Below are 27,500 nucleotides of genomic sequence, written 5' to 3'. Positions count from 1 at the left end.
GCTAGCTCTCCCTATGGCGTACTTGAAGGGGTTGTAGGATACCACCTTCTCCCTGCGTTCTAGAAGACCAGTTCTGTGCTCACAGACCCTAGGCCGAAAGATGGACATTCTTCTGCTGCCTAGGGTGGCGCCAGCACTGGAACTCTGTTTCTCCCTTGTTGAGAGGCGGCGGCACTGTCGCCACCCCCCTTAACCGTATTGGCAGACCCTAGGCTGGAAAATACATATTCTCCTGCTGCTTAGGATGGCGCTGATACTGAAACATTATTTCTTAAATGTGTGGTAGGACCGGCAACCTTGCCGGCTCCTTCCACACCTCATACACGACCCTTTTTCCTCCTCCCTCTGTCCTTTAGCGATGGCCTTGCCATCGCAACTCTTTGTATATTTGGCCGTCGTCCTGCAATTCCACCGATTGCCAGTGGGTTGTGGGGCCGGCCAGACTCCTACTTAAATGCTGTTGTCTGACTGCCGGCGGCCATGACGGCTGTTGGTGGCCATGACAACTGCCGGCGGCTATGAAGGCTGCTGGCAGCCATGTCAACTGCCAGCAGCCATGATGGCTGTTGGAGAGAAGTCTCTTCTCTCACCAAGGTTCTTCAGTCCTCCCTTGGACTGCCGGCCACAAATACTGTTGCCGGGGGTACTAGCCTGGCCGCCAGTATGCCGGCTGGGTCGGCACAGAAAGGCGCTGACTCAGCCGGCGGTATGCTGACTGTATCAGTGCTGCCGGGTGATAGCCTGCCGGCCGGACTTTGCCGGTGATGGTACTGGTGGTTGGATGGAAGCCTGAATGATGTATGCTCCCCTTCCATTTGAACCTTCTTTCTGGGGAAAGGCAGTAAATTATATATTTACATCCTTATTTTGTGTATAACTACACAGTAATAAGGCAGTCCTTCACTCCATGCTTTCTCTCTCTCTTTCAGCTAGCATGCAGGCCGGGCTGTGCCAGCAGGGACTAGCTATGCCGGTTGGATTACAGTATATGTTTATACAGTAGTCAGTATATTTGCAGTATAGTATATACTGCAGATAGAAAACTATTGTATATATTATACTAGGAGCTATTTTCCAATATATCTTGGGTATCCTTGCCCAGGTGTTTGCTGAGACCAGTCCTATATTGAAAGAATAGAATTTCTTCAATATTCTGATTAGAAATCAGTTTACATTTTACCTTACAATATTAAATAAATTAAAGGGTCGGTGGTAGTACACTTTCTATCCTTAAAGGTTAGAACCATTATCTTGAGCTTCCCTGATCAGGAAACTCTATGGTTTTAATATTGGAAAGGAAGGCCACAGCAAATGGGCTGGGTAGGATACACAAATATATGTCTTTTACATTTCCTAGTCCAGTCGGCGTCATGCCGACTGGACCGTGCCGCCAGATGCTAGCCATACAGGCAGCACACTGGCTGAACTACAATATATAATTATACAGTTGCCGGTATTTTGCAATATAGTATATACTGCAAACAGAAAACTATAGTATGATTATACAGTAGTTAATTTCTAACATATCTTGGGTACCCTTGTGCAGGCTTCTCCAGAGACCGATCCTATATATAAAGGAATAGAATTCCTCCAGTTATCCTTACCCCACAGTATTAAATAATTAGAAGGGGCAGTCGCAATGTACACTTGTTCTACCACAAGTGGTTAGAACCCTTTCGTTCGAGTTGCCTTGATAAAGGAAACTCTTTATAGTTAATACTGAGGGGAGGTAACAGTAATTGCTTGCAAGGGATACACAAGTATGTGTCTCCCACTATCCCTTTCTAGCTTACTATCCTAAGCTATAACAGTTAAAAGATGACTATTACATCTGGCTTATCAGGTGAGACAATCAATTGCATACTCATTCTGCTTCCCTTCCTTTCTTTACAGGAGGAACCCCAGATGAAATGTGTTGCAGTCTTCTGCAATATTAAGAGTAAGTACTTTTACGGTCATAATACATGCAGGTTTCATGCCCCCTGAAATATTATTTCCGAATCCCTGCAATATTGGGACCCTCAGGTTTGCAATATCAGTCGGACCTTAGTGTCCGAAGGTTTTGATAATCCCAAGCCAATGGAGTCTAGGGATGCAGCTCGAAAGAAACTACGCAATTGGGTAAGAGGGTTCCAGAAGATCTCTCCGGGACCATACCTACCTACATTAGGATGTGTAGCTTACTATTCCCGAAAGCAAGTAGGGAAATAGTGGTGCCCTAAGTACGATTCCCACCTCCCTGCGTCCAGATAGCGTTTGGGACGGAGGGCAGGAAGCGACCACGGGAAGAAGTTGACAATGTCGTGTCGGAATTGCCTCCGTCTGTGCCGGCTCTGGAGCCGTTAACCTCGACATCTTCACCTTCTACACACTCTATTAGACAAAATGAACCAGTTACTGGCCCATATTACGGGTCTAATGGAAAACTTTCGCAAACAAAACGAAACGGAGGAAGAGAAACTCAAGATAGAACTCTGTGAAGCTCCACTAATCGGCCCCCAAGGGTCATACAAACGAACCAGAGACCAAGACCTTCCGACATTCTCCAAAACCAATCCTTGGAGGTATGCGGAGCTTATGCCGATTTTAGATGGCAAACTCTACATCTCGGACAAGATGGGAGCTGTTCCTTTAGATGAAATCCAGTTTTGGCCAAGCTTTAACGCTTTCCCTAATTGCTTCATTCGACTGAAGCATGAACCAACGTCAGGAAAAGAAACGGAACCGAAGGAAGTCATGATTCTCGACCATTATAAGGCACAGGCTATCTTGTCAAGTAGCCTGAGAAAGGCGGATTACTCGGTGTCGAAAGTGTTCGCACTAAGTAACAGACACCCTTCCTTTCTTGCTCCTGCTTCAATAACATTCCCCTTTACGTGGAAGGCATTTAAATCTGTTGCCAAGGCAGTGAAGGCAGGCAAACCATGTCCTGCACTCGAGGAGTGCAAGCCTCTGTCACTAGCCTTACTCATGCAGGAGAAGGATTGGAAGGAAGTCTACTTGACCTTTTCAGTAGGGAAACTAGACGCAGACGTCGCTGGACCACTGTTTAGCGAGAATCTCCCGAAACTTTCTGAGTTTCTTTTGTACAAGGAACAAGAGACAAAGGAGAGACTTGCAGCCTCCCTATCCCTACAGAACTGCATAGAGTTGTGTTCAGCCCGTCAAAGTACCCCAGACATGCTCATGGTCTTGGCCAAAATGCATATGGCTACCTTAGTAAAAGACCTATATGTGTATATGAAGGCTAAGAGCGCCTGTAGGGAGTTCGTGTTCGCTGCCGCAACAGTGAAACATGAAACCAGGAAGTTGATATCTTCCAACATCCGGGTTAGAGACCTCTTTCCAAATGAGGTAGTCAAAGAGGTGATTGAGAGAGCCACCACGGAGAATACGGGACTTCTCCAGAAGTGGGGTATCTCTTCAAAGAGAAAGTCTTCCACGGATGTGGGTCCCCAACCTAAAAGGAAGATGGAAAAGTCTAGAATTTTTCCTCGGCCTGTTCAACAACATCCCACAGTTTCTATGACCACGGTGCCGCAGGCAGGCGGTCGAAGAGGTAAACCTTCTGATCAGTCGCAGCAAAGAGACGGTTCTGGTAGGAGGGAGGTTCCTTCAGGATCGCTGGACCTTCGATCCTTGGGTCCAAGGCCTAATCAAGATGGGACTAGGATGGAAAATAGAAATGACTCCACTATCATTTCCTCAACTCTTCCTACACTCCAACCCCGTTCTAGAAGAGTATACCTTAGAGCTCTAGAGCATACAGGTGGTAAGGAAAGTAAAGTCCATCGTATTCCAGGGAAGGCTATTTGGTGTTCACAAGAGGGACTCAAGAAAACTGTTGCCACTCAACAAGTTCAAATAAAACAGCAAGTTCAGAATGTTAATCCTTCTGAACATAAGGACCATATTTCAAAAAGGGGTGTTCACAGACTTGATAGACCTTAAAAGGTGCCTATTAGCAGCTTCCAGTCAGTAGCCCCCTCTCCTCCTACCTAGGATTCAGTTATAGAGGAGAGAGTATGTCCTAAGAGCCATACTTGTTGGACTAAATACAGTCCTAAGTATCTTCATGGAATTGGCGGACACAGTCACGCAATAACCATGCCTAGAAATGGTTCAGGTAACAAAGTACCTGGACGAAAGGCTGGTGCGGGCAGCACCCGAAGCGGCTGGTCTCCGAGCATCCAAAGAAGTAATCCAGTTCCTGGAACATCGGGGATGCAAAATCAACTTCAAGAAGTCTCGATTCTCTCCAGCTCAAAGGCTTCAATGGTTAAAAAACCATTGAAACCCGAGGTCACACGGGCTCTCCTTTCCCTTAGGGATGTAAAAGGAGATCGCAGGGTCGGTCAAGAGACTATGGTAATCAGTCAGGATTCCAAGACGCTAACAGGAAAGAGTTATGAACTCTCTCCAGTTCACAGTAGTGACAGACCCAGTGCTGGGAGCACAACTGAAGGATGCGTTAAGAGTCTGGAGAAGATACGCATCAAACGCTCGAAGAGATCTAAAATGACCGATATCGGTCTTTATTTGATCGCTTCCCAAACAATGGTCAAAGGCAACTACCTCGACTATCGAAGATCATCTGCATGGATGCCTAGTCGGAAGAATTGGGTATTCACTCCCATCAGAGGAAAATCCAGGGGACTTGGTCATTTCTATCCAAGGCCATGGTAGTCCTGTTGAGGTTGGGGAAACTCTCCACGCAGATCAGGCCTCCTCAGGCTGATCTGGGACATCGAAGTGATAATGAGACGTCTGAACCGACAAGGCTCGAGAGCGTCTCATATAGTTTAGGTGATGTTAGCCATCCCTTGCCTAAAAGGATGGCACCTATCAGCAGTTCACGTACAATCGATCTGCAATGTGACAGCAGATGCTCTACTCAGGCTCAAGCCGATAGAGTTAGAATGGTCCACAGACGCAAACCTATTCTCTCCCAGATGGGAACAAGTCCCCGAGCTGCAGACCGACCTCTTCGTGACGAGCGTCATCAAGAAACTACCTCGATATGTAGCCCCATACGAGGATCCTCTAGACGAGATAACAGACACCACGTCTCTAGTATGGAAGGGATGGACTCAGGAATTTCTGTTCATCCCATCCAATCTCCTGCTGAAGGTCCTCAACATGCCGAGATCCTTCCAGGGAGGGGTAGCTCTGGTGGCTCCCAAATAGCCCAAGAGCAACTGGTTCTCTCTAGTGAAGGAACGGAGGCTGAGGCTGGCCTTTGTACTGAACCGAGCACTATCTCAGAGGGTTCAGAAGTTAATTGCCTTCGATTCATCACAGAGAGCCCAAACCCTTCATTTCATTTTTTTCCTGCCTTAGCGGTTAGGAAAAGATTTGGGATCTCAGAAGGCAATATAGAATTCTTAGAAGAATGCAAGTCTAAGTCAACTAGAAGACAATATGAATCATCTTGGAAAAAGTGGGTTGCTTTTGTAAAATCAAAAGGACCAAAAGAAATTTCAATGAACTTCTGTATGTCCTTCTTTGTCGACCTTCATAATCAGGGTCTGGCAGCTAACACGATAACTACGTGCAAGTCACCCTTGACTAGACCTCTTCTATATGCCTTTCAAGTGGATCTGGCGAATGAAATCTTTAATAAGATTCCGAAGGCATGCGCTATGCTTAAGCCTGCAGCACCTCCATTTTAAGCCTAACACCTCCAAAGCCCATCTCATGGCCTTTGGACAAGGTCCTACATTATGCCTCATCTGTGAACAATGAAGATTGTTCCCTCAAGGATCTAACCCAGAAGGTTATTTTCCTGTTCGCTATAGCCTCTGGGGCTAGAGTTAGTGAAATAGTAGCCCTATCTAAAAATGAGGGCCACATTCAGTTCACAGAAGCGGGAGAACTGAATCTCTTTCCTGATCCAACCTTTCTCGCTAAGAACAAGCTACCCACTAAAAGATGGAGTCCCGGGAGAATCTGCCCTCTGAAGGAAGATGTCTCTCTATGTCCTGTAAAGTGTCTTAAAGGTCTATCTTCGTAGAACTTCAGACTTCAGGGGAGGACAGCTCTTTAAAGGAGAAACCTCTGGATCAAACTTGTCCCTGAAACAACTGAGGGCGAAGCTCACCTACTTTATTCGCAGAGCGGATCCTGACAGTACACCCGCAGGTCATGATCCAAGGAAAATTGCTTGATCACTGAACTTTTTTCAGTATATGGACTTTGAGCGTCTTCGCTCATATACTGGATGGAAATCATCCAGAGTGTTCAACAAAACACTATGCTAAGCAGGTCCATGAACTGAAGCACTATGTGGTGGCGGCAGGTAGTGTATTAAAACCTGTCGTCTAATTACTGCGTTGAACAGTTAATTGATTGGGACTATCAATTAAAGGGAAAAGGTGTTGACACTTCCAGCATGATACCCTTTAAGTGAGTGTTACCATGGTGATACTAAGTCTGTTCAAAATCTCAGGTGTGGAATTATACAGATAACACTTTTGCCGTGTGTATGTAGTACACAGTGTTGATAGGATACAGCATTTACAGAAATTATAAAGGAAAAATTTATTAAAATTTTTCAGTCTTAGAGTGGCACTCATCATTTCTTCCCTTTCAAAAGGGGAAAATAATTTCTGTATACGTTGCACGTATAACTCCTTTATCACGTTACATTTGTTTCATTTGTTATTTCATTTAGTCATTTATTAGAAATAAATGTCTACAGTGAGCCCTCGCTACTTCGCGGTTCGACCATCGCGGATTCACCACTTCGCGGGTTTTTTTCATAACCCATATATATATATACATATCGCGGATTTTCCGGAAATTTCGAAAATACCGCGATATCTGAAGACCCCAATTACGATATTTCGTTACCTGTAATTCCATTAATACTGTAATTAGTAATATCTGCTCTTACTGATTGTTCATTGCATTACATATGACATATAATTCAGCACAGAAAGAAATAAAACACGAAAAGAGAATGTGATCATACGATAATTCAGTACTGTATACAGTACGTAGTAAAATTAAATCGAACATGAAATGCAAATCAGATGCAGTCATACCATATTAGAATGGTGTAAGGTTGCTGATGGCTACTACTGTACTACAAATGTAATGGATGTGCATCTTTTCCATGAATCTTTTGTATGTATACGTACGTAGTACTGCATCCAATAATATTCTTTGTTGCAAAAATCACATCTCGAATAAGCGAACGAGAGAGAGAAAGAGAGAGACATATCCTACAACAAAACAAGCGTAAAATAGCGTACGTAAAGCTGTATTATTATTATTATTATTATTGTTGTTGTTGTTATTAAAATTATTATTGTTATTATTATTATTATTATTATCATTATTATTATTATTATTATTATTTATTATTATTATTATTATTATTATTATTATTACTGTATACGTAGGGTACCTTGTACTTTGAATTGGTAACCTACGTAGCATATAAGACGGGTTGTGATTGGTTCAAGCGCTGATAGATGACGAATCAGAACCCAAGTTTTGTTATCTAGCCTGTGAATGGTGTTTTGCCCGCATCTCCAACCCGCAGCATCTACGTATTCGCGGTCACTTTGTCTCCCGCCGTATCGCTGTGTAGATGTTGTTAAGTTATTGTGAACTTTAATCTGTGCTGTGCATGACTGTTGAACCTTTTGTTGAACTTTCTGTTAAACCCTACTGTACAATGCCTCCCAAGCGTTCTGCTTCTACTAAGGCTGGTAGTGAGCCTAAACGCCACCGAAAGATGATGACGATTGCTGAGAAGGTGACGCTTCTCGATATGTTAAGACGGTAGAAGTTACGCGGCCGCAGCCCGCCATTTTGGAGTCAACGAATCCACCGTTCACTATATCAAGAAGGACGAGGCGAACATTAGAAAGACAGCTACCATCACCTTTAGCAGATCAGCGAAGCGAGTCGTTACCACGCGTAATAAAACGATCGTACGCATGGAAGGTGCGTTAGCAGTGTGGATTGCCAACTGCCGGAAGAAGAACATAGCCTTGGATACGAACACCATCCGAACCAAGGCTTTGAGCTTGTATGAGAATTTTGCGGCAAAGGAACCTCAAGACGACGATGGCGACTATGCTGAAGAAGATGATGATGTAGATGAACCTCAACCAGGGACATCCACTGATTCCCAGCGTCAGAAACAACGTTTTTCCGCCAGCAAAGGATGGTTCGCGAAGTTTCAGAAACGCTTCGCCCTGAAAAGCGTTTCCCTGCATGACGAGGCTGCTTCCGCTGACACTGCCGCTGCTGAAACTTATGTGAACGAGACGTTCAAGAATATTATCACCGAAGGTGGGTACAAGCCGGAACAAGTGTTTAATATGGATGAGACCGGCTTGTTTTGGAAGAGAATGCCGTCGCGAACTTTCCTGTTCAAAGAAGAAGCCAAAGCCTCTGGCTTTAAAGCATTCAAGGATCGCGTTACCCTCGTGATGTGTGGCAATGCTGCTGGATTTTTACTAAAGCTGGGGCTTATTTACAAGTGGGAAAAACCTCGCGCTTTGAAAAATAAGAATAAGAATCTCCTTCCCGAGTACTGGATGCTATACAAAATATATCAAAGATATATTTCACATTTATTGTTTACTTGACAGAATGTTATTTCTCTTTTATTTACATAAACTCCCGGATACCTTTTAAAATATTTTGTTTCTTGTTAAGCATGGGATTTAGGAGTTTATGTTTTGAGTTCCTTCTACTTCTCATGAATCGTAATCACCAAGTTGTAATTATATATTTAAATTTACTATTATTACTTTATTGTGGCTAAAGTTCATGTTCATAAAGTTAGATTTGGCTGATTCATGGTAAATGTTTTCTTGACTAACCTTTTCAAACCCAAAGCTATAAACGAAATAACAAGTTTAGCAGAGGCGACCATATAATGTCTTGAAGAAGAGGTGACGATATAACTGCCAAAACGCAGAAGAGCAGTTGTGACTCGAAGACCAGAACGACAGGACCTATAGTTGAACTATCCAACACGTTTTTCGTGTATCAGCCGATCTGCTTATAGCCTAGTCTTCATGGATCACAAGAGCTTAATGGTATAATTAATATGAGGATTTACTATTAAGAAGTTTGCCGAGGACAGCTGCCATTGACGATGAAGGCGAAATTCAACAAAACTACCGAAGGATTTGAGGAGAGAAAGGAGACGGGTTTTTAGCAGTTTGGAGGTAAGAATCGAGTTACATTTACGCGTGTTTCAGTCGATTTTCAAATTGCTTATACATGAACTTAGTCGGTTCATTAACCTAACTTGCACGTCCTATAAAATATTACCTGATAGTTCGTGATATTTAGAAGGAACTTGATAATTCTTATTAGTGTTATTTTCTTGTGAACTTTTGCAAAACTCAACGGGGTTTAAGTATCAGAGATTAAGCTAACGAGTAACTCAGTTCTTTTATATATTAACGTTAAAAAACTTCTAAAAACTTTAGACTGGGCTATTGAGCTTGCTTACATGTTGGCTAAGTAGACTAAGCACTGGAAAAAACTTACACTAAACTTTAAGCTAGGCATTTAACCTAGTAAATAACTTTAAATTTGTATCAGGCTAGCCTAAAACTTAGCTAAATACTAAGAATATTACGGTCTTTGCTATCTAATTAATTACATTTTATATATTTACATTTAAGTAAAAACATTTAAGGCTTACGCCTTAGTCTAAACCATAGATGGCCATGACCTTTATTATAGATATTTCATTGTAATTGTCAGGTTATGGAAAAATTCAGTGGTGACCATGTTGTGCTGGAGAGGTGTCTGGCGTAAGGTCATCTCTCCAAGAATATAGCACGGTTTGGAAGGGTTACAGTGCACAAAGGACAAGGATTCTCAAAAGCAAAGGGATTAAAATTTATTTTCCTCAGTTATAAATTTTCTATTTTATTTTGACTGTTGTAATTAAATATAAATTAAACGATTTCCTTAATTTACCCTGTCACCATTAATTTGTATATCATTGCATGATTCAAGTAAAAAGTTTTTCCATAGATGCATAATCCAAAAGCATGGATTACAAAGATGCTGACCTCCAACTTGTTCCACCAGTGTTTCATCCCGCAAGTCAGTCAATATCTCTTAGAGAAGGGCTTGCCATTCAAGATCCTTCTCCTTATGGATAACGCTGGTGGACACGCAATTGACCTGTCGCGTGAGGGCATTCAGGTTGAGTTCCTGCCACCCAACACCACGTCATTAATTCAACCGATGGACCAGGGGGTTATCAGGGCGTTCAAGGCCCTCTACATGAAGAATACCTTGGCGGACATCGTTGCGTGTGTGGATGCTGCCCAAGAAGATGAAGATGAAGATTTTAATTTGAAGGTGTACTGGCGGCAGTACACCATAGCCACGTGCCTCCAGAACATTCAGAAGGCACTGCAAGAAATGAAACCTGCAACCGTGAATGCGAGCTGGAAGAAGTTGTGGCCCCAGATTGTTTACGACGACGAGGGATTTACTCCGTCTGAAATCCAACACTCTGCAATACGCAAATCTGTGCAGTTGGCTGCGATAATTGGAGGTGACGGGTTTGGCGACATGACGACTGAAGACGTCGACGAGTTGTTGGACTGCCATTCCCAGCCGCTAACTGACGCAGACCTAGAAGACCTGACGAAATCGGCCAGTGAAGAAGAGAGCGAAACACAGGAAGAGACCCAAGAAAATGTCGAAGAAACGGGCTTAACATTAGAACGGCTTGCCAAGGTCTGCAACCATATAAAGGAGGTGAAAGAAATGTTGCAAGAGTGGGACGAGGATATGGTTCGGTCTATGCAATTCTGCAACAAGATCGATGAAGACACGACTCCCTACAGGATGCTCTTAGATCGAAAAAAGAAGCAGCGGCAGCAACTTCCGATCACAATGTTCTTCCAGCCTCGCAAAAAAGAGCCAGTTCCTGCTGCTAGTACGCCTTCGGAAGAAATTGAAGAAGTTTCCCAGGAAGAAATTGAAGAAGTTTCCCAGGAAGAAGTTGAAGAGGTGTCCCAGGAAAAGACACCTCCGTCTGAAGAGACGTAAAATACTATCATTGGCTGCACAGTAGAAGACATCATCAGCTTCATCATCATCATTTCTACTGTGCAGCAAATTCATCGGCATCATCATTCAAGTTTTTCTTGAACTTCTTTCGTGGTGAGTACAGTAACAATCTTTATTTTTTACTTTAATATTCTAACATTTTAATATTTGTGCCTGTTTTAGTTTAGTACTGTATGCATTAAGTTAAAGGGAAGGTTTTAAAAGTCTGAAGAGTATACATGTTGTAAGCTATCATATCTTTTTTGTTTAAAATTTACATTTACGTACGTAAAACAATCTCTCTCTCTCTCTCTCTCTCTCTCTCTCTCTCTCTCTCTCTCTCTCTCTCTCTCTCTCTCGTAAATTGTTTTCCTGCTTTGCTACGTACAGTATGTACTGTATGATTTTATATAGATACGGTAAATAATATTTGTAATAACATATTTTCTAAAAGCTTTTACTGCAATATCATTATTTATCACTTTCATCATGCGCGTTAAATGCCTTCTTTGTTTACTGAGCGTGGTTGTTTACTGAGCGTACTTTATGACGCCGTCATAAAGAAAAACATTTCATTTGGAAGTCCTAAGAAAAATTAAGTAAAACATTGGTAATAACAAAATCAACATACTGTATAATCAATATAATCGATGCAAAAACTAACCTATACAGAGATGTGTACACTAAATGCGTTTGTTTCTTCATTATGATCAGAGAAACTTTAAACAAAACATTGGTTGCCATTTTTTATCATGCTTTTTGGCGTGTTTAGGAAACGCATGATATAAAATCGCCTTTAATATTTGTGCCTGTTTTAGTTTAGGGTACTGTAGTACATGCATTAAGTGTTCTGTACATTAAAGGGTAGTTTGTTAACAGTACTACGTACAAGGGAAGGTTTTAAAAGTCTGAATATACATGTTAAATAAATACGTAAATATGGTGTCACTACTTCGCGGATTTTCACCTATCGCGGTCGGGTCTGGAACCTATCTACCGCGATAAACAAGGGTTCACTGTAATAGAATGTAATTGCGTCCTAATTCACCCAGCAATTTGCATTTTAAGATGTCAGAGTTATTTGACTTGCTTATTTAAGTAAACCTCATATCATTGTATGCTTACAAATAATGGATATAGTGGACACTGATATTGTTTCGACAATATATACAAACCGCGAGACCGTTTGTATTCCCAGTGAATATTTATGCTTGTTCATACAATATATGCTAACCTTGAGGCCCTTTTTCTACAGTCTAGTATGACTCTTCCCTGTAGGGGGCAGAAAGCACTAACATTGTCTATGATTAGTAATAATGACGGATAACGGTAACGTCATTTGTCTCAAATGGTCCAGATGACCATAGAAAAATTGTCCCAAGGTTAAGACACCGATGAAAATCCACAGATACAGTACTTTCTAGTACAGTAATGCTCTGGTAAGCTTCTATCAGGACAACATGGCTTGAGCCCAAAAAATGGATTTTGAGCAAAGCGAAAAATGACAAATTCGGAGATAATTTGTATTTTTCCTAACCATGCAAACCTTAGCTATTTACATGGGGTATTACTTTCAGCGTAGCTGAAATGGCGAGCCATTAGATGTTTAACGAGGGTTAACTACCCTCTCGCTAGCTAGCGAGGGGGTAGGGGAGAGGTAGATAGCTACCCCTCCCCCCTCACACATCGGTGAACTGATTCACTTCGCTTAGAGGTAGGACTTGCCTTGGGGGGACAGGGCTGGCGGGCAAATATGTGTAAATAGCTAAGGTTTGTATGGTTAGGAAAATTACAAATTATCTCTGAATTTGTCATTTGTTCCGTAACCGAAATACAAACCACGCTATTTACATGGGGTGACTTACCCCTTAGGAAAGGTGGAAAGTCCCAGCCTTACTGGCTTTGGCTTGCCCGGGGACTCAGAATCAGAGTGAGCAGCACTTCGAAAAAAAAAAAAGAGTCCCTGCACCTTGCAAGTTCCTTGCTCCGCAAGGAACGCGCGGCCTACATAAGCTTGTGTGTGGAGGGATGAAGTGTGACTTGTCCTAGGGAGTTGACCTGAAATCCCTTAGACGGAATTCTAGGCTAGGACGTTCCCAATACCACCTCGTCAGGGTATGGGGGACGTGAAAGTATTACCTTAATACTAGGAACACAAGGAAGCATGGTTTACCTGCAGAGGTTTAAGGTCAGCTATGCAGAAAACCCAGGATACTGCTTTCCCAAAGAGAAGGGAGGATGAAGAAAGAAGTAAGGGCCAGACAAACTTCTTTCATCCATGTAGACTAAAACCGGGTAACAATGTCCTCAACCTTCTGCTACCTGTCCATTAAGGAGCCTGAGGTTTAGACCAGCTGTTGTGTAGCCACCACAGGGCCGACAGAAAACGTATCGAAGCTCCTGTGGGTCACGTCCTGCAGGTAGTGGGGTGTGAAGGTCGTTTGACGCTTCCAGACTCCAGCTTGTAGCACCTGCGTCACAGAGTAGTTACTCTTGAAGGCCAGGGACGTTGCGATGCCTCTGGCATCGCGTGCCCTAAGGCGACGTGGCGGAGGAGGGTCTGGATTCAGGGCGTGATGGACGACCCGACCCTACGAATCCAGGCTGAAAAGGTATTCTTGGTGACCCTCCTCTCCGTCCTTCCTGTGCTCCCAAACAGGGCTTGCACGTGAGGACGAACTCCAGCTGTTCTTAAGATAACACCTCCGACTCCTTACTGGGCATAGTAGGAGAAGGTCTGGGTCATCTGTTACAAAACGTTGAATCGAAATCCTGAAGGAGTCGAACCGTTTTGAGACTAGTGACCAGCTCAGGGACGAACCTGAACGTTACCTCCCCTCTCCTCTTGAATGGGCGACGACGTACGAGAGACCATGAAGTTTGCTGGCACGCTTGGCCGAGGCCAGAGGGAGCAGGAACACCGTCTTCCAAGTCAGGTGACGATCAGAAGACTGGCGTAATGGTTCGCAAGGAGGTCTCTTGAGAGCCCTAAGAGCCCGAACCAAGTTCCATGGAGGAGGTCTCACTTCCGACTGGGGGCAGGTAAGTTCGTAGCTTCGTATGAGCGAAGAAAGAACCAGCGAGGAGGGAATGTCTATTCCTTCAGCCTGCAGGCCAGGCTAAGGCTGAGCGATAGGTTTTCACCGCCGAGAGCGAAAGGCGCATTCCCTCCCGCAGGTATACAATAATTCCGCTATTGCTGGAATAGTGGCATCAAGGGGAGAGATACCTCTCCCACGACACCAACCACAGAAGACTCTCCACTTGGCCCAGTAGTCCCCTGCGGATGACTTTCGCAGGTGTCGAGACATCCGCTCCGCAACTTGTTGCGGAACTCCTCTTCTGTGAGGGAATGCTGGATAGTCTCCAGGCATGAAGCCGAAGCGATGCTACGGCTCTGTGGCAGATGTTGCAGTGTGGTTGCTCGAGTAGCTCGGGAGTCCTGTCAGGGGATGCAGAAGGTCCGGGAACCACTCTGCATGATGCCGTAGCGGAGCTATCAGAGTCAACGACAGGTTGACCGATAATCTGGTCTTGTTGAGCACTCTTCTCACCAGACAGAACGGTGGGAAGTAGTACAGTGGCAGCTTGAAGTTCAAAGCTGTCGCGAACAGGACCACAAAGTCAGGACTTTGTTGGCTACTAGGGGTCCCCAAGACCACTCGGCACTCACTATCTGCGAGGCTCTGCTCAGACTGCGGAGAGCACATTCCTTTGCCCGGAATGAAGCAAGCCGATAGTGGTATTGAGTGGAAACGGTTCATTTCAGTATCTCTACTGCAAGATGGGAAAGCTGTTATGAAAGGTACCTCTCTGCTTGTTGAAATAAGCCACTATCGTGGTGTTGTTGCTCACGGAGTGATCCGCCATGGTTGTTGGAACTGTTGAAGGGCTAGATATACGGCCTTCATTCCTAGCAGATTGAAGTGGAGGTACCTTACTGATTCTGAGATCCTTTGGTTCAGAACATGGCCCCCCTTCCCCTCTTTTGACCCGTCCGAGAACAGCATCAAATGCGGGGGAAGAACGCAAAAATCCACTCCCTTCAAAGGTTCCCGTAGGACAACCACCACTGCGGATCCATTCGTTCCGCAGGTCCCAAAGGACCAGAGTGTCCGGGGAATCGATGCCTCGGTTCCACCGGGACTTGAGCCGCCGTTGCAGGGATCTCATCCTGAGGCGGCCGTTTGGAACTAGACGGGTCAGGGAGGAAAAGGTGACCTAGGAGACGTAACCAAGATTGGGTTGGAAGCTCTCCTCGTCTGAGGAAAGGTTCTGCGCCTCTCCTCAGCCTTGCTATCCTGTCGACTGATGGGAAGGCTTGTGGAGATTGGTATCTAACATCATGCCTAAATATCCAAGTTGTTGGTATCTAACATCATGCCTAAATATCCAAGTTGTTGGGATGGAAGCAGAGAAGACTCCTCGAGATTTACCATGATCCCTAGATCTTGGCAAAGTCCCAGAGGCTTGCCTCGGTGTCGAAGAAGGGTCGATTCCGAGACTGCCGGGGTTAGCCAGTCATCCAGATAGCGAAGGGGACGGATGCATGCCGATCCTGTGTGGCCACGAAGATATCAGGGTGAACATTCTGGTGAACACCTGCGGTGCTGAGGAGAGATCGAAACAAAGCACCTTTAACTGGAAGCCCTTGTTGTCTAGGCTGAATTTCAAGTACTTCCTGGAAGACAGATGGATTAGGATCTGGAAGTACCCATCCTTCAGATCCAGTGTGCACCTGAAGACTTGTGGTCTCACTGCAAGTCTGAACGACTCTGCTGTTCCACGCTAAACGAAGTTTGTGCGACAAACTTGTTCAGAGCTGATGACGGGTCTCCAGCCTTCAGATGCTCTCTTCACAAGAAAAAGTCGACTGAAGAAGCCGGGGGGAGCCGTCAACGACCTTATTTACATGGTATTACTTTCAGCGTAGCTGAAATGGCGAGCCATTAGATTTTTAACGAGGGTTAACTACCCTCTCGCTAGCTAGCGAGGGGGTAGGGGAGAGGTAGATAGCTACCCTTCCCCCCTCACACATCGGTGAACTGATTCACTTCGCTTAGAGGTAGGACTTGCCTTGGGGGGACAGGGCTGGCGGGCAAATATGTGTAAATAGCTAAGGTTTGTATGGTCAACGACCTTATGGAGAGCATCTTCTAGAGTATGGTCTCGAATTCTACCCGAAGGGCTAGCCCCTTTGCCGATCCCATGGCATAGGGGCTCAGCGCACTGGATTCGCTGTCAGGGGAGGTAGAGATGTTATGAACGGGACGCAATATCCTTGGCTGATCACGGAGATCGTGCAGGAATCGGCCCCGAGTTGCTGCCACCTGAACACGCAACTTTAGGTATCCCCCCACTGGGGGCAGGGGGGGTGCCAATCCTAGCGTCTGCGGCCTCGGCCGCTCCCTCTAGGATTATTGCCTCCCCAGGAGGACTTAGTGTCTTTCTTGTCCCTGACAGGAGGGGGCTGCTGTTTAGACACCTTGCCTTTGCCGTAGGAGCCGGTTCCGATGTCCTAGGCCGACGTGGCTGTTGTTGTTGAGGCGCTGGAGGCTTGTAAGGTCCGGATGTAAGCACCTTTGGAGGGGCGAATCGAGATCCGATTTCCTCTACCTCTCAGCTGACCGTACCACGTCCTTGGGCTCAAACAAGGATGGAAGAGTGTCTGAGCTTGCCAATATCCACGGTTGGGACTCTCGAGAAGAACCTCTCGGTCACTGCATCTCAATGCTCCAACATCCAGTTTGCCCACAAGTTCGAAACTTGGTGAGCCGGAAAACGATGGTGTTCGTGCCCAAGAGGAGGAAAGTTTCCATGGTCTTCCTGGTGTTCCCCTTGGACAAGTCCTCGGATAACAACAGGATGCCCGGAGATCCAAGCCAGACGACCAGCCACGAAGTGGCCTGCATGGCATACTCTGCGGCCTTCATCTGGCTCAAGATCTCCGAAGCCGAGAAAGTCACCTGCCGGGCGGAGAATTTCTCGAGAGAAATTCCCCTGGAATCCCTTCCACGGAATGGTGGAGAGGCAGAGCTAAACCAGGCTTCCCCATAATCTTGAAGTACCTCCTCTGCTGACGGCTGACAGACGCAGTGTCAGCGACCCGCAGGAGGGAAGGGGATCAGGTGATCCTGAGGTGTAGAGATGATGGGGCTTGCCTGAAAAGAAGGAGAAGAATGTTGCCCAGATCTCTCTGAAGCTTCTTCCTGCTCCTGCACGTGCGCTGCTTTGCATCTACAGGTGAGAGATTGTGTCGACAATGATCTGGAAGTACGCGAACCAGAAGATTCGCCAGGTTGCCCGTGTTGCGAAACCCGACGGGAATCGCGGACGAAATCGCGCTGGCGCTTAGGCGATGGAAAATCGTTGGTTCGCGCGCGGGCGAACATGGGTGCGCATGTGCGCGGGCGAGCGGTCGTAAGGGCGAGCGTAGGAGGCCGGGAGACCGATGGCGCGTAAGCGAGCGATGGCGCGTCTTGGCGAGCGATGGCTCGTAGGCGGGCGAAGGCGCGTTGGCGCGTAGCGACCAATCGCGTACAGGAGAGTTAACGCGTGGGCGTGTAGGAAACCTACGACGATTGAAGAGTGGGCGCGTTGAAAACGCTTGCGCGCAGGCGAAGAATCGCGCGGGCTCTTAGGAGATCGCTGGCGCGCAAGGAGAGCCCAGGGGTGCCTGTGAGCGCCCGTGCGCTAGCTTAGGTGCCTCCTGGGCGGCACAGTGTGATGTGGAAGCGAGCTGGTGCTTTGGCGCGTGCTGGCGCATTGACGTGCATGTGAGCGCTGGAACTGGTTGGCGCGAAACTCCAGAAGGGCGCTGCGAGTCCAGAAGAACCCGTGAGCGTCTGTGCACTAGCGTAGGAACTTCTTGAACTGCACGAGACGAGGCAGGAACCGGGAGATCGTAGGTGCGTAGTTGCGTGGCCAGAAGATATCAGCGAGGATGCAGAACCAGAGAGATCGTCGGCGAGGAGGCGAAAGAATAAACTCCTTGCCTGCGCCCAGATCCGGAGATCGTGGGCGCGTGGGCGAACGTTGGCGCGCATTGCGCACATCAGGAAAGGGAGCGCAGATGTGCGCTGGCGAGCAGGTGAACGTGGAGTTCAGGGAAGAAATAATCTCTCTGCTTGCGCCCAGATCCGGAGATCGTGGGCGCGAGGGCGAACGTTGGCGCGCATTGCGCACATCAGAAAAGGGCGATCAGATGTGCGCTGGCGAGCAGGCGATCGTGGGCATTCAGGAGACCATTGGTGCACAAGGCGCGTAGCCGCACAGAAGGTCCCAGAAGCGTTGGCGATCAGGAGATCTACAGCGAGACTCAGGTACAGGAGATCGCTGGAGTGTTGATTCAGCAGAAGACTGGTCCATAGCAGGAGAGTATTTGTGAACTACTGCGCGCTTGCACGAGGTTGCACAGGAAAAACCTGGCACTAAAGGGACTTTCTCACATTGTAAGATAAGCCCTTTGCCCCGAAGGGACCGGTGCCCGTTGGAAACGGGTTGGAGTGGCGCCCACTGCGCATCTGCGTCCAGGAACGGAGATGGAAGACAAGAAGGTCTGGCAGGTGTCGGAGATCGCGAAGGATCTGCCGAAAGGTCTAGCGAAGCAGCTGCAACGGTCTGTTCTCGTCGAGGAAGATCCTCTGCGGCTGAAGATGAAGACGACCACGGACAGGAGCACCATCATCAGTCCTCCGAAGAGGAGTCTCTGTTAGTGAACTCCCCCGAGGGGAGGAGACACCCCCAGGAGAGACCGTTAGACTCAGCTGCCCCCTCGAAGGATGTTCGGAGGAGGGAACTGAGCCTTCAGCAACATCAGCAACAACAGCAGGGAAGTCCTCCGAAGAGGAGTCTCTATGAGTGTCCTTCTCGCGAACAAGAGAGGTGAACACTTCGTAGCAGAGACAAGAAGAACTGATGAAGGTGCCCCTTAGGGCCATTGGATCAGTAAGCTGACCATAAAGAGCAACCCTCCGAAGAGGAGCTCCTGCAGCTGCTCAACCCCTTGAGCGTAGCTGCAAGTGCGACCGCTCAGCACCAAGAGCATAATCGCACGAATTCCAAGGTTCAGCCTTGCAACCGCTCAGCCCCTTCAGCACGGTTACAAAAGCGGTCGCTCAGCACCAAGAGCATAACCGCCTGAGGACCAGGAAAAACCAACTGAGAATTATTAAGGTCAGAGAAGTTCCCCCCCCCCGGGAAAAAAAATCATACCTGGGAAGGGAACCTCCCTCAGAAGGGAAGTTACCCACCCATGGAGGCGAACCTCCTGAGCGTTCTAAATGAACTAAGGGGCTGACAGTTGTCACAGGAGAACTTCTAGGAGAAGGGAACATGCCCATGACGAAGTCCTAGAGAGGAAGCGGCAACAGCAGACTCCCCTGGCCCAAACAGGACAGCTCTGCTTCATTGGCACATTAGGCAAACGAAAAACTAGATAGTTAACTGTGAAAATAAAATAAATAATTAGTTAACATTCATTCCCCCGGGGGAACTCCGAAGAGGAACCCCGAGGGAAAGAACATAAGAATTACGCACCAGGAATGCGCCCTCCTCCCCCACCAACACTCACGGGAAGGGGGGAAGGCGGAGAACTGTAATAAAAACAGAATTATAACAATTATAATTATGTAATTCATCTAAGAATGATCACTAATAGAAGAACGAATGAACCCCAAAGGGAAGCGTTCCACACAGAGGCTGAAAAGTTAACAAATACAATTAGATTTCATTAAAATAATTGAGACCAAATAAACGGAGAAGCAACTCAACCCGCAACGGGAAGGAAGCTACCGTAATACGTAGTAGTAATAAAAGGGTGAACGACCTCGAGAGAGAGAGAGAGAGAGAGAGAGAGAGAGACCGTAGTCAAACTAAACTCCCATGTTCCCTACGCTGATAGTCCAAGTTCCCCGTAAGGAAGGAGGAACAGCGGGGAAAACAGAATAATAAACAAAGTCCAGCGATGACGATTCCCCACGGCGCCCGCCGAAGGGAGGACCCAAGGACCAAGGGAGATATCGCGATCCACGAAATGTCACCGTGGGGGCCTGGAACCACACGGAGAAGTTGTCGTACACTACACACACACACAGCACAAACACTGAAAAAGAAACTTACTGTATTTCTATACTCAAATATATACATAAACATAAGAATGTTTACATATATATTAAGCATAAGAAAATAAGTAATTAAGTAAAGACAAAACATTAATGGCTGCCATGCGAGGACGGGACAGACGTCTGCCCACCGTCCGAGCCAAAAGCGAAGTGAATCAGTTCACCGGTGTGTGAGGGGAGGGGTAGCTAGCTACCTCTCCCCTACCCCCTCGCTAGCTAGCAAGAGGGTAGTTAACCCTCGTTAAAAATCTAATGGCTCACCATTTCAGCTACGCCGAAAGTAATACCCCATGTAAATAGCGTGGTTTGTATTTCAGTTACGGAACAAATCTATTTTTGGGTGAGATAGCCATGTCGTCCTGATGAACCAACCCTCCTTTTCTATAGAAAAGGTCTTCGCAGAATCCTTCCCGAAACTATTATATCTGGAGCATCATGCTCAATGCCACAAGGAATGTCCGCCATCTTGGATATGGCGCCATCTTGATACTCAATAGTAGTATGGGAAATAGGGTAACATTGATAACGGCTCCCCTTCCAAAATTGCCACTCTTCCCCCTCGAAGCGAAAACGCTATTCGGGGTGAAGATCGCTATGTGTCGTATCAAGATATACGTCGCCTGATTTATGCGATATCCTTAAGAGAATGTTAAGGATATTCGCGCCAGGAGTTAGAATTCTGGAGACCTAAAGGTAAATTCGCTGGGAATATCACTGTAGTATATATATCCCTTGGAAGCTACTACTAGGAACCTTCCATCAGGACGACATGGCTATCTCACCCAAAAATAGATTTTTCGCTTCGCTCAAAATCCGTTAAAATATACCACGATTTCTAAGTAAATTGTACTTTCCCTAACATACTTACCAAGTCCCAATATATAGGAGTCCTCTCTATCGTGTCTCTACCAAACAGAGATTTTCCGTCCCTACAGGCCACCACCCCTTGATCGCCTAACCCCTTCACACCTGACCAACCCTGACCTCTCGTTTCCCAGCATGCCCCAAGGGTACGCTTGAGAGAGAGAGAAATTACACTTTTGGGCTTTTATACCTTCTTATCTATGACTTCATAATTTTTTTTTGATGCGGTACATTATCTCTCTCTCTCTCTCTCTCTCTCTCTCTCTCTCTCTCTCTCTCTCTCTCCACCTTCGACCCATATAATAATAATAATAATAATAATAATAATAATAATAATAAAATCATTATAAGTTTACTAACAATAAGTTAAATAATTCCATATTTAAGAAACGAGGAGCATGCGGGCTGACCGATGTCATCTGCTATCACACGGAAAAGTCACAAGCAGACCAGGTTTCCAGTTACCCCGAGTATGATAGGCCTCCTTATCGGGATGGATTATCTTTCCCTGTTTATACACTACCAAAATTCGTTCCAACTCCTCCTAAAATATGACTTGGGAGCATCATTTGTGGATATACAGTATGCCTTTTATTAGTCAAAAGCATACACCAAGGAGGCCGATCTACAGAAATTCCTCACTAACATTCACTTGCTCCTCCATAACAGGGTGAAAGTCTAGATTGATCCCCATAAACCGAGAATGTCTTTCACCTCTAAAACCTTGACATCATGGGATAGGTCTCAAGAAGTACATTTACACTGAAGAAGAACCAGTCACAATGTTCGAGAGAACTATCTGCAAACACAGCAAACACTACTACACTACCACATCTTTCAAGAACAAACAAATAACTTAACAGAGTATGTTAAGAGGTGTGATGCAACTGTTGCCCCTAACAAAGATCATAAGGAAGGAACCACACCACAACAGAAAGTAGCTAGAGAAGTAAACCTAGAAGCAGTTAACAAAGTAATGGGGACCATCTTCAAGGACCCATTTACATTGAAATCAATAAGCTCAATCAAGACTTCACTCAATTCCTGTGGATCGCGTTCCCAAGCCTCAAAAGAATGAGGGCCTGTGGAATCAAGGTAACCCTCTTCAGCATGAAATGTTCCCTGTTTCTGCTGAATCAGATGACCCAGTAATACCTTGAAAATAACCAAGGACCCCTGGCTAAAGGTATTAAGAAAAATAAAATTATGTGGATAACTTCCTCCTGATGTACAATATCATCAAGGAATTAAAGGGGAAAAAAATGCGTGATTAGAATACTTTGGGAAGCTAGGTCTGACACAATCAAGATCAAGCTCTCACAGCAGATCGAGGATTCCCTAAAGGCCCCAAACCAAACGCTGACAACAGAGAAAGGTTTTCTTATTTCCTTTTCTCAATGGGCTATTTTTCCTGTGGAACCCTTTGGTTTATGAGATACTACTGCTAGAGAGGTATTGATTGGGTCCTTAGACTACCCAGATAGTACTACATTGAATTATTCTATGGTTACGGCTAATTTTTCCCACGCCTATACATACACAAAATAGTCTGGCCTATTTTTAAACACTCTTCTCTTTCCTCATACACCTGACAACACTACGAGAACCAAAAAAATCTTAACTTAACTGCAGTGTAACTGTTCATAGGATATTGTCCACTTGGTAAGGGTACAAGAGACTCTTTAGCTTTTCCAACTAGGGTTGTAGCTTAAATAATAATAATAATAATAATAATAATAATATATGGTATATATACAAATATATACAAAGATTTATACATATATATAAATATTTATTTATTTATATATATACAGCAACATATACAGATGTTTCCAGTCCACTGCAGGACAAAGGTCTCATGTCTGGGTTTTGGCCATATCATCACCACGCTGGCCAATACCGATTGGTGAGTGGGGGACCTTAGTCTGATCGCTCACAGCAAACCAACCTGGTATGGGTGACCGCCTATTCAAACCCTTACACTACGTTAAGGTATGACTACTTGGAAAGAATAAATAAATATAAATATATATATATATATATATATATATATATATATATATATATAAATAAATATAAATATAATATATATATATATATATATATATATACATACAGTACATACATGAATATGATAAACACAAAATACTGCTAATTTAAATCAGTGGATATGTTTTAACAATTACATATTTTATGAAAGGTCTCAGTTAACATAGACATGTAAAAACATTCTTGGTGCCTATGGTAGGACAGTGGTCTCACCAGGCATATCCTGGTATACAGTTTGCACTTCTTTTAGAACCTCTGGTGGCATAATCCATAGTTAACTTTCTTTTTTTCATAGGGTTCGATCCTATCGTAAGGTAAAATTTCATTTTTATTGAACATGATAGTGTTGAATCATCATTTTATCTATCTTTCTATCTATCTATATATACAGTATATATATATATATATATAGAGAGAGAGAGAGAGAGAGAGAGAGAGAGAGAGAGAGAGAGAGAGAGAGAGAGAGAGAGACGTTATGGTGTTTTAATGAAATGCAGTTTTTAACTGATCAAAAAAAGGCTTCACAATCTACATGCACAACAGGCAACTATTTGTTTGTCCAAACAAGTCTCTTATATATCTGATTCTCTCCTAAGAAAGACTGAGCGGAATTTTGACTCCTGCTGATCATTCGAAGAGTAACTTTGAATTACTAACAAAATAACTCAATTGGCTGAATTTACTTCAAGTAACTTGATCTTTTTGTTTTGTGCAACAGGCTATTGAAATTCCGATTAAAGCGTCATCAATACCAGCCATGCTGTCTTTCTGAAATCATTCACATAACTGCCGATATTACTAAATAATAAAAGAGATGTGTACAATGAAAATGAGTCACTAAATTAGTGTCAATAATACTGATCTAGGGTTCACTTATGTGTTATGACCGACCCCGACACCCGTTAGTTCTTCTCTTTTTACATTTTTCTTTCCACCCTAGCTGCAACCAGTAATGGTCAGGTAACAACTAATTGCCCAATTTGCTGCTTAGGTGAACATAGGCATACACAGTTCTCACGAATGGCCCTCTGTGTCAGAGAGAGAGAGAGAGAGAGAGAGAGAGAGAGAGAGAGAGAGAGAGAGAGAGAGAGAGATTAAGGACGTTGAATTGGTGCCAGATGCCAAGCCAACTACAGCTCCTCAGTCATTCTTTATTCGCAATGAGATTCTTTTATAATGAAAATCCACAAAACTGATCGTGAAAATTTTCTTATATTCCAAAATCACGTGACGTTAACCTGACAGGGACAGGTATAGAGAGCCCCACCATTACATTCTTCGTGAACCGTTTTATCAATCCGTGTGAAGAACAAATGATAGGGGCAAACTTGCGTCCCAAAATAATATTAGGAGAGTCTAAACCTTACATGAAAGTCTTTCTTGCGACCGGGAATAAAAAGGAACACATCCTCCCGAAATACACAGCAACGACAGAATCCTCTCGTAACGCCACTCACATAAAATAGCAAAACACTCATTTAAGACATTTTTAGCGCGAATTAGCAGACTTTACTGTAACCTCAGTTTTTGGTATTAAATCTGCTCAAACCCTTGACAATCGAAGAGGAAGTATACAGCTACAATGCAACTACCAGCTAGAAGTATCCCCCCGTCTGCGAAAATTATTAGTACTATCGAATAACCAGTGTCACCTTATCACCAGACTTGTTATGTAGGTGGCGTCATGTACAAGGTATTTAAAGACAGGCACTCCACAAACTAAGAAGCATTAGAAACAAAAAACTGACTTTTTTCCATAGCCACCTCATCTTCATGACAAGTGTTCTTTCTTAGTTAACGAAGATTGCAGCTGCCTAGATTTCTTCTAACGACACAATTAAGAAATTTTAGCTTAAAAATAGATTTCGAACATCAGCATATCTCATTTTAGCCAAATCCCCTTTAGATATACAGTATATATATATATATATATATATATATATATATATATATATATATATATATATATATAGGCTATATACCCTTTTCTGAATGGGGATACCTTAACGTGGCTAAAGGGTTTGTGTATCGCAATGATCAGCAAAGCTATACTAGACAGGGCCCCCAATACTAGGTTGGTTTGCAATGACCAATCAGATTAAAGTCTCCCACCATCACCAATGCACACTGGCCAGCATGTTTATAAAATATCCAAAACCCGGGCATAAGAACATGTCTGAGGCCTTTGCCTTGCAGTGGACTAAAACCGGCTGCAAAGTTATTTCAAGGTGGAAATCACGTGTTAGTGAAATATATTCATCATAAAATAACCACGTGTTGCAAACTCACAATTCAGCTATCATGGTGGAGATGGGTTTATTTCAAGACTATGAAAAGATTTCTGAATTCGACTGGAATATGTATGGTGACTTGTCATAAACTTGTATCTCTCTTAATGGCTCAGTTGGTAGAGTCCTCGTAGGCATGGTTTTCGGCTGAATAAGCAGGGGTTCGAATCTCTGCCCCGCCAGAAGCTAATACCATAAAATGATTTTCAGTGGATATATATTCCCAAGATAGAATTCATTATTAAATGCCATTGTGGTTGATATTTACATTGATTGAAATCACAAGTGTTAGTTATATATATTCATCATAAAATTACGTGTTGCAAACCCACAATTCAGCTATCATGGTGGAGACGGGTTTATTTCAAGTCTATGAACAGATTCCTGAATTCGACAGGAATATGTATGGTGACTTGTCATAAACTTGTATATCTCTTGATGGCTCAATTGGTAAAGTCCTCGCAGGCATGGTTTTTGGCTGAATAGGCAGGGTCCGAATCTCTGCCAGGCCAGAAGCTATTACCATTTGATTGAAATCACGAATGTTAGTGATATATATTCATCATAAAATAACCATGTGTTGCAAACTCACAATTCAGCTATCATGGTGGAGATATATATATATATATATATATATATATATATATATATATATACTGTATATATATATATATATATATATATATATATATATATATATATATATATATACTGTATATATATATATATATATATATATATATATATATATATATATATATATATATATATATATATATATATATATATATATATACTGTATATATATATATATATATATATATATATATATATATACTGTATATATATATATATATATATATATATATATATATATATATATAAATACTGTGTATATATATATATATTATATATATTATATATAAATACTGTGTATATATATATATATATATATATATATATATAATATACATATATATATATATATATATATATATATATATATATATGATATACATATATATATATATATATATATATATATATATATAGATAGATAGATAGATACATACATACATACATATATATATACAGTATATGTGTATTTATATATATATATATATATATATATATATATATATATATATATATATCATCAGCCTTCACTAGTTCATTGCAGGATATACACCTCAGACATGATCTTTCACTAGTGTCTGTTTAGTTTCGGAACATGCCACCAACAGATATTAGTTTTAAAGAATGAAAATGAAAATATCAACAAGAGAGATGTAGTGATAAAAATTACAATCTATACTATACTATGCAATAGTTATATAAGAAAAAGCTTTACCTAACTTTGCCAACAAAAGTAATAAAACACTTGAGCCAGTACCAAAAGTAACAATAGAAGTAAAGCATTAAAAGGCATGAGAAGAGGGCTAGCAGTAGATGGAGGAGATTTCCTAGTTGTGAAACTTGTCAAACTTTACTCAAGATGTCTAGAGGAATGCTCTATACCTACAGCATGAAAAACTATATTAGTATACTTATTCACAAATAAAAGACCTTAAAAATTACTGCCCAATAATTTCACTCGGTAATATAAAAAATATTTACCAAGATCATATCTGGCCAAATAGAAAGACAGATTTTAACCAACCGAGACTAACAGAGTATGGCAAACCAATATGTATGGCATTTAAAGAGTATGAGAAAAATTTTGATTTTGTCAATAGTTCCGCAGTAATGAAAGCCCTTCAAAGACAAGGAAAAGTTTAATCTATGTTAGAACACTTGACGATGCCTGTATGGGACGTACAGAAATCCTAAAACTACATAAAGATTGAGAAAATCCCAAATGAAATATTTCTCACAGTGCTTAAAATCAGTTTTTAAGAATTTAGCTTGGGAAAATGTAGGATTTAACATTAATGAGGAATACTTCAATAACTTAAGATTTGCAGATGACGAAGTTCTATTTAGTGAATCATGGGAAGAATTACTAAATATGATATATTTGAATAGGGAAAGCAGAATGTAGGACTGAAAATGAATAAGAGTAAAACTAAGATAACGTTCAATGAAAATGCAGAGACAGCAAATAAGTATTTTGAGCAAATCTCTAGAA

At 43.3% G+C, this 27,500-nt stretch overlaps 1 protein-coding gene across 1 annotated transcript in view; it reads right to left on the bottom strand.

Moving 5' to 3' along the window:
• LOC137653985 (hornerin-like) overlaps positions 1-27,500 on the bottom strand; it is a 52,083-nt gene that overhangs the window by 19,516 nt on the left and 5,067 nt on the right. Inside the window, exon 3 of the mRNA XM_068387620.1 lies at positions 22,041-22,211. Within this exon, the coding sequence (XP_068243721.1) occupies positions 22,041-22,211 (171 nt within the window). The remainder of the gene's footprint in view (positions 1-22,040; positions 22,212-27,500) is intronic.

This window comes from Palaemon carinicauda, chromosome 15 (genome assembly GCF_036898095.1).
Source record: "Palaemon carinicauda isolate YSFRI2023 chromosome 15, ASM3689809v2, whole genome shotgun sequence".
NCBI lineage: Eukaryota > Metazoa > Arthropoda > Malacostraca > Decapoda > Palaemonidae > Palaemon > Palaemon carinicauda.
The sequence above is the reverse complement of the archived record's forward strand: the minus strand, read 5'-3'. Positions and strand labels throughout refer to the sequence as shown.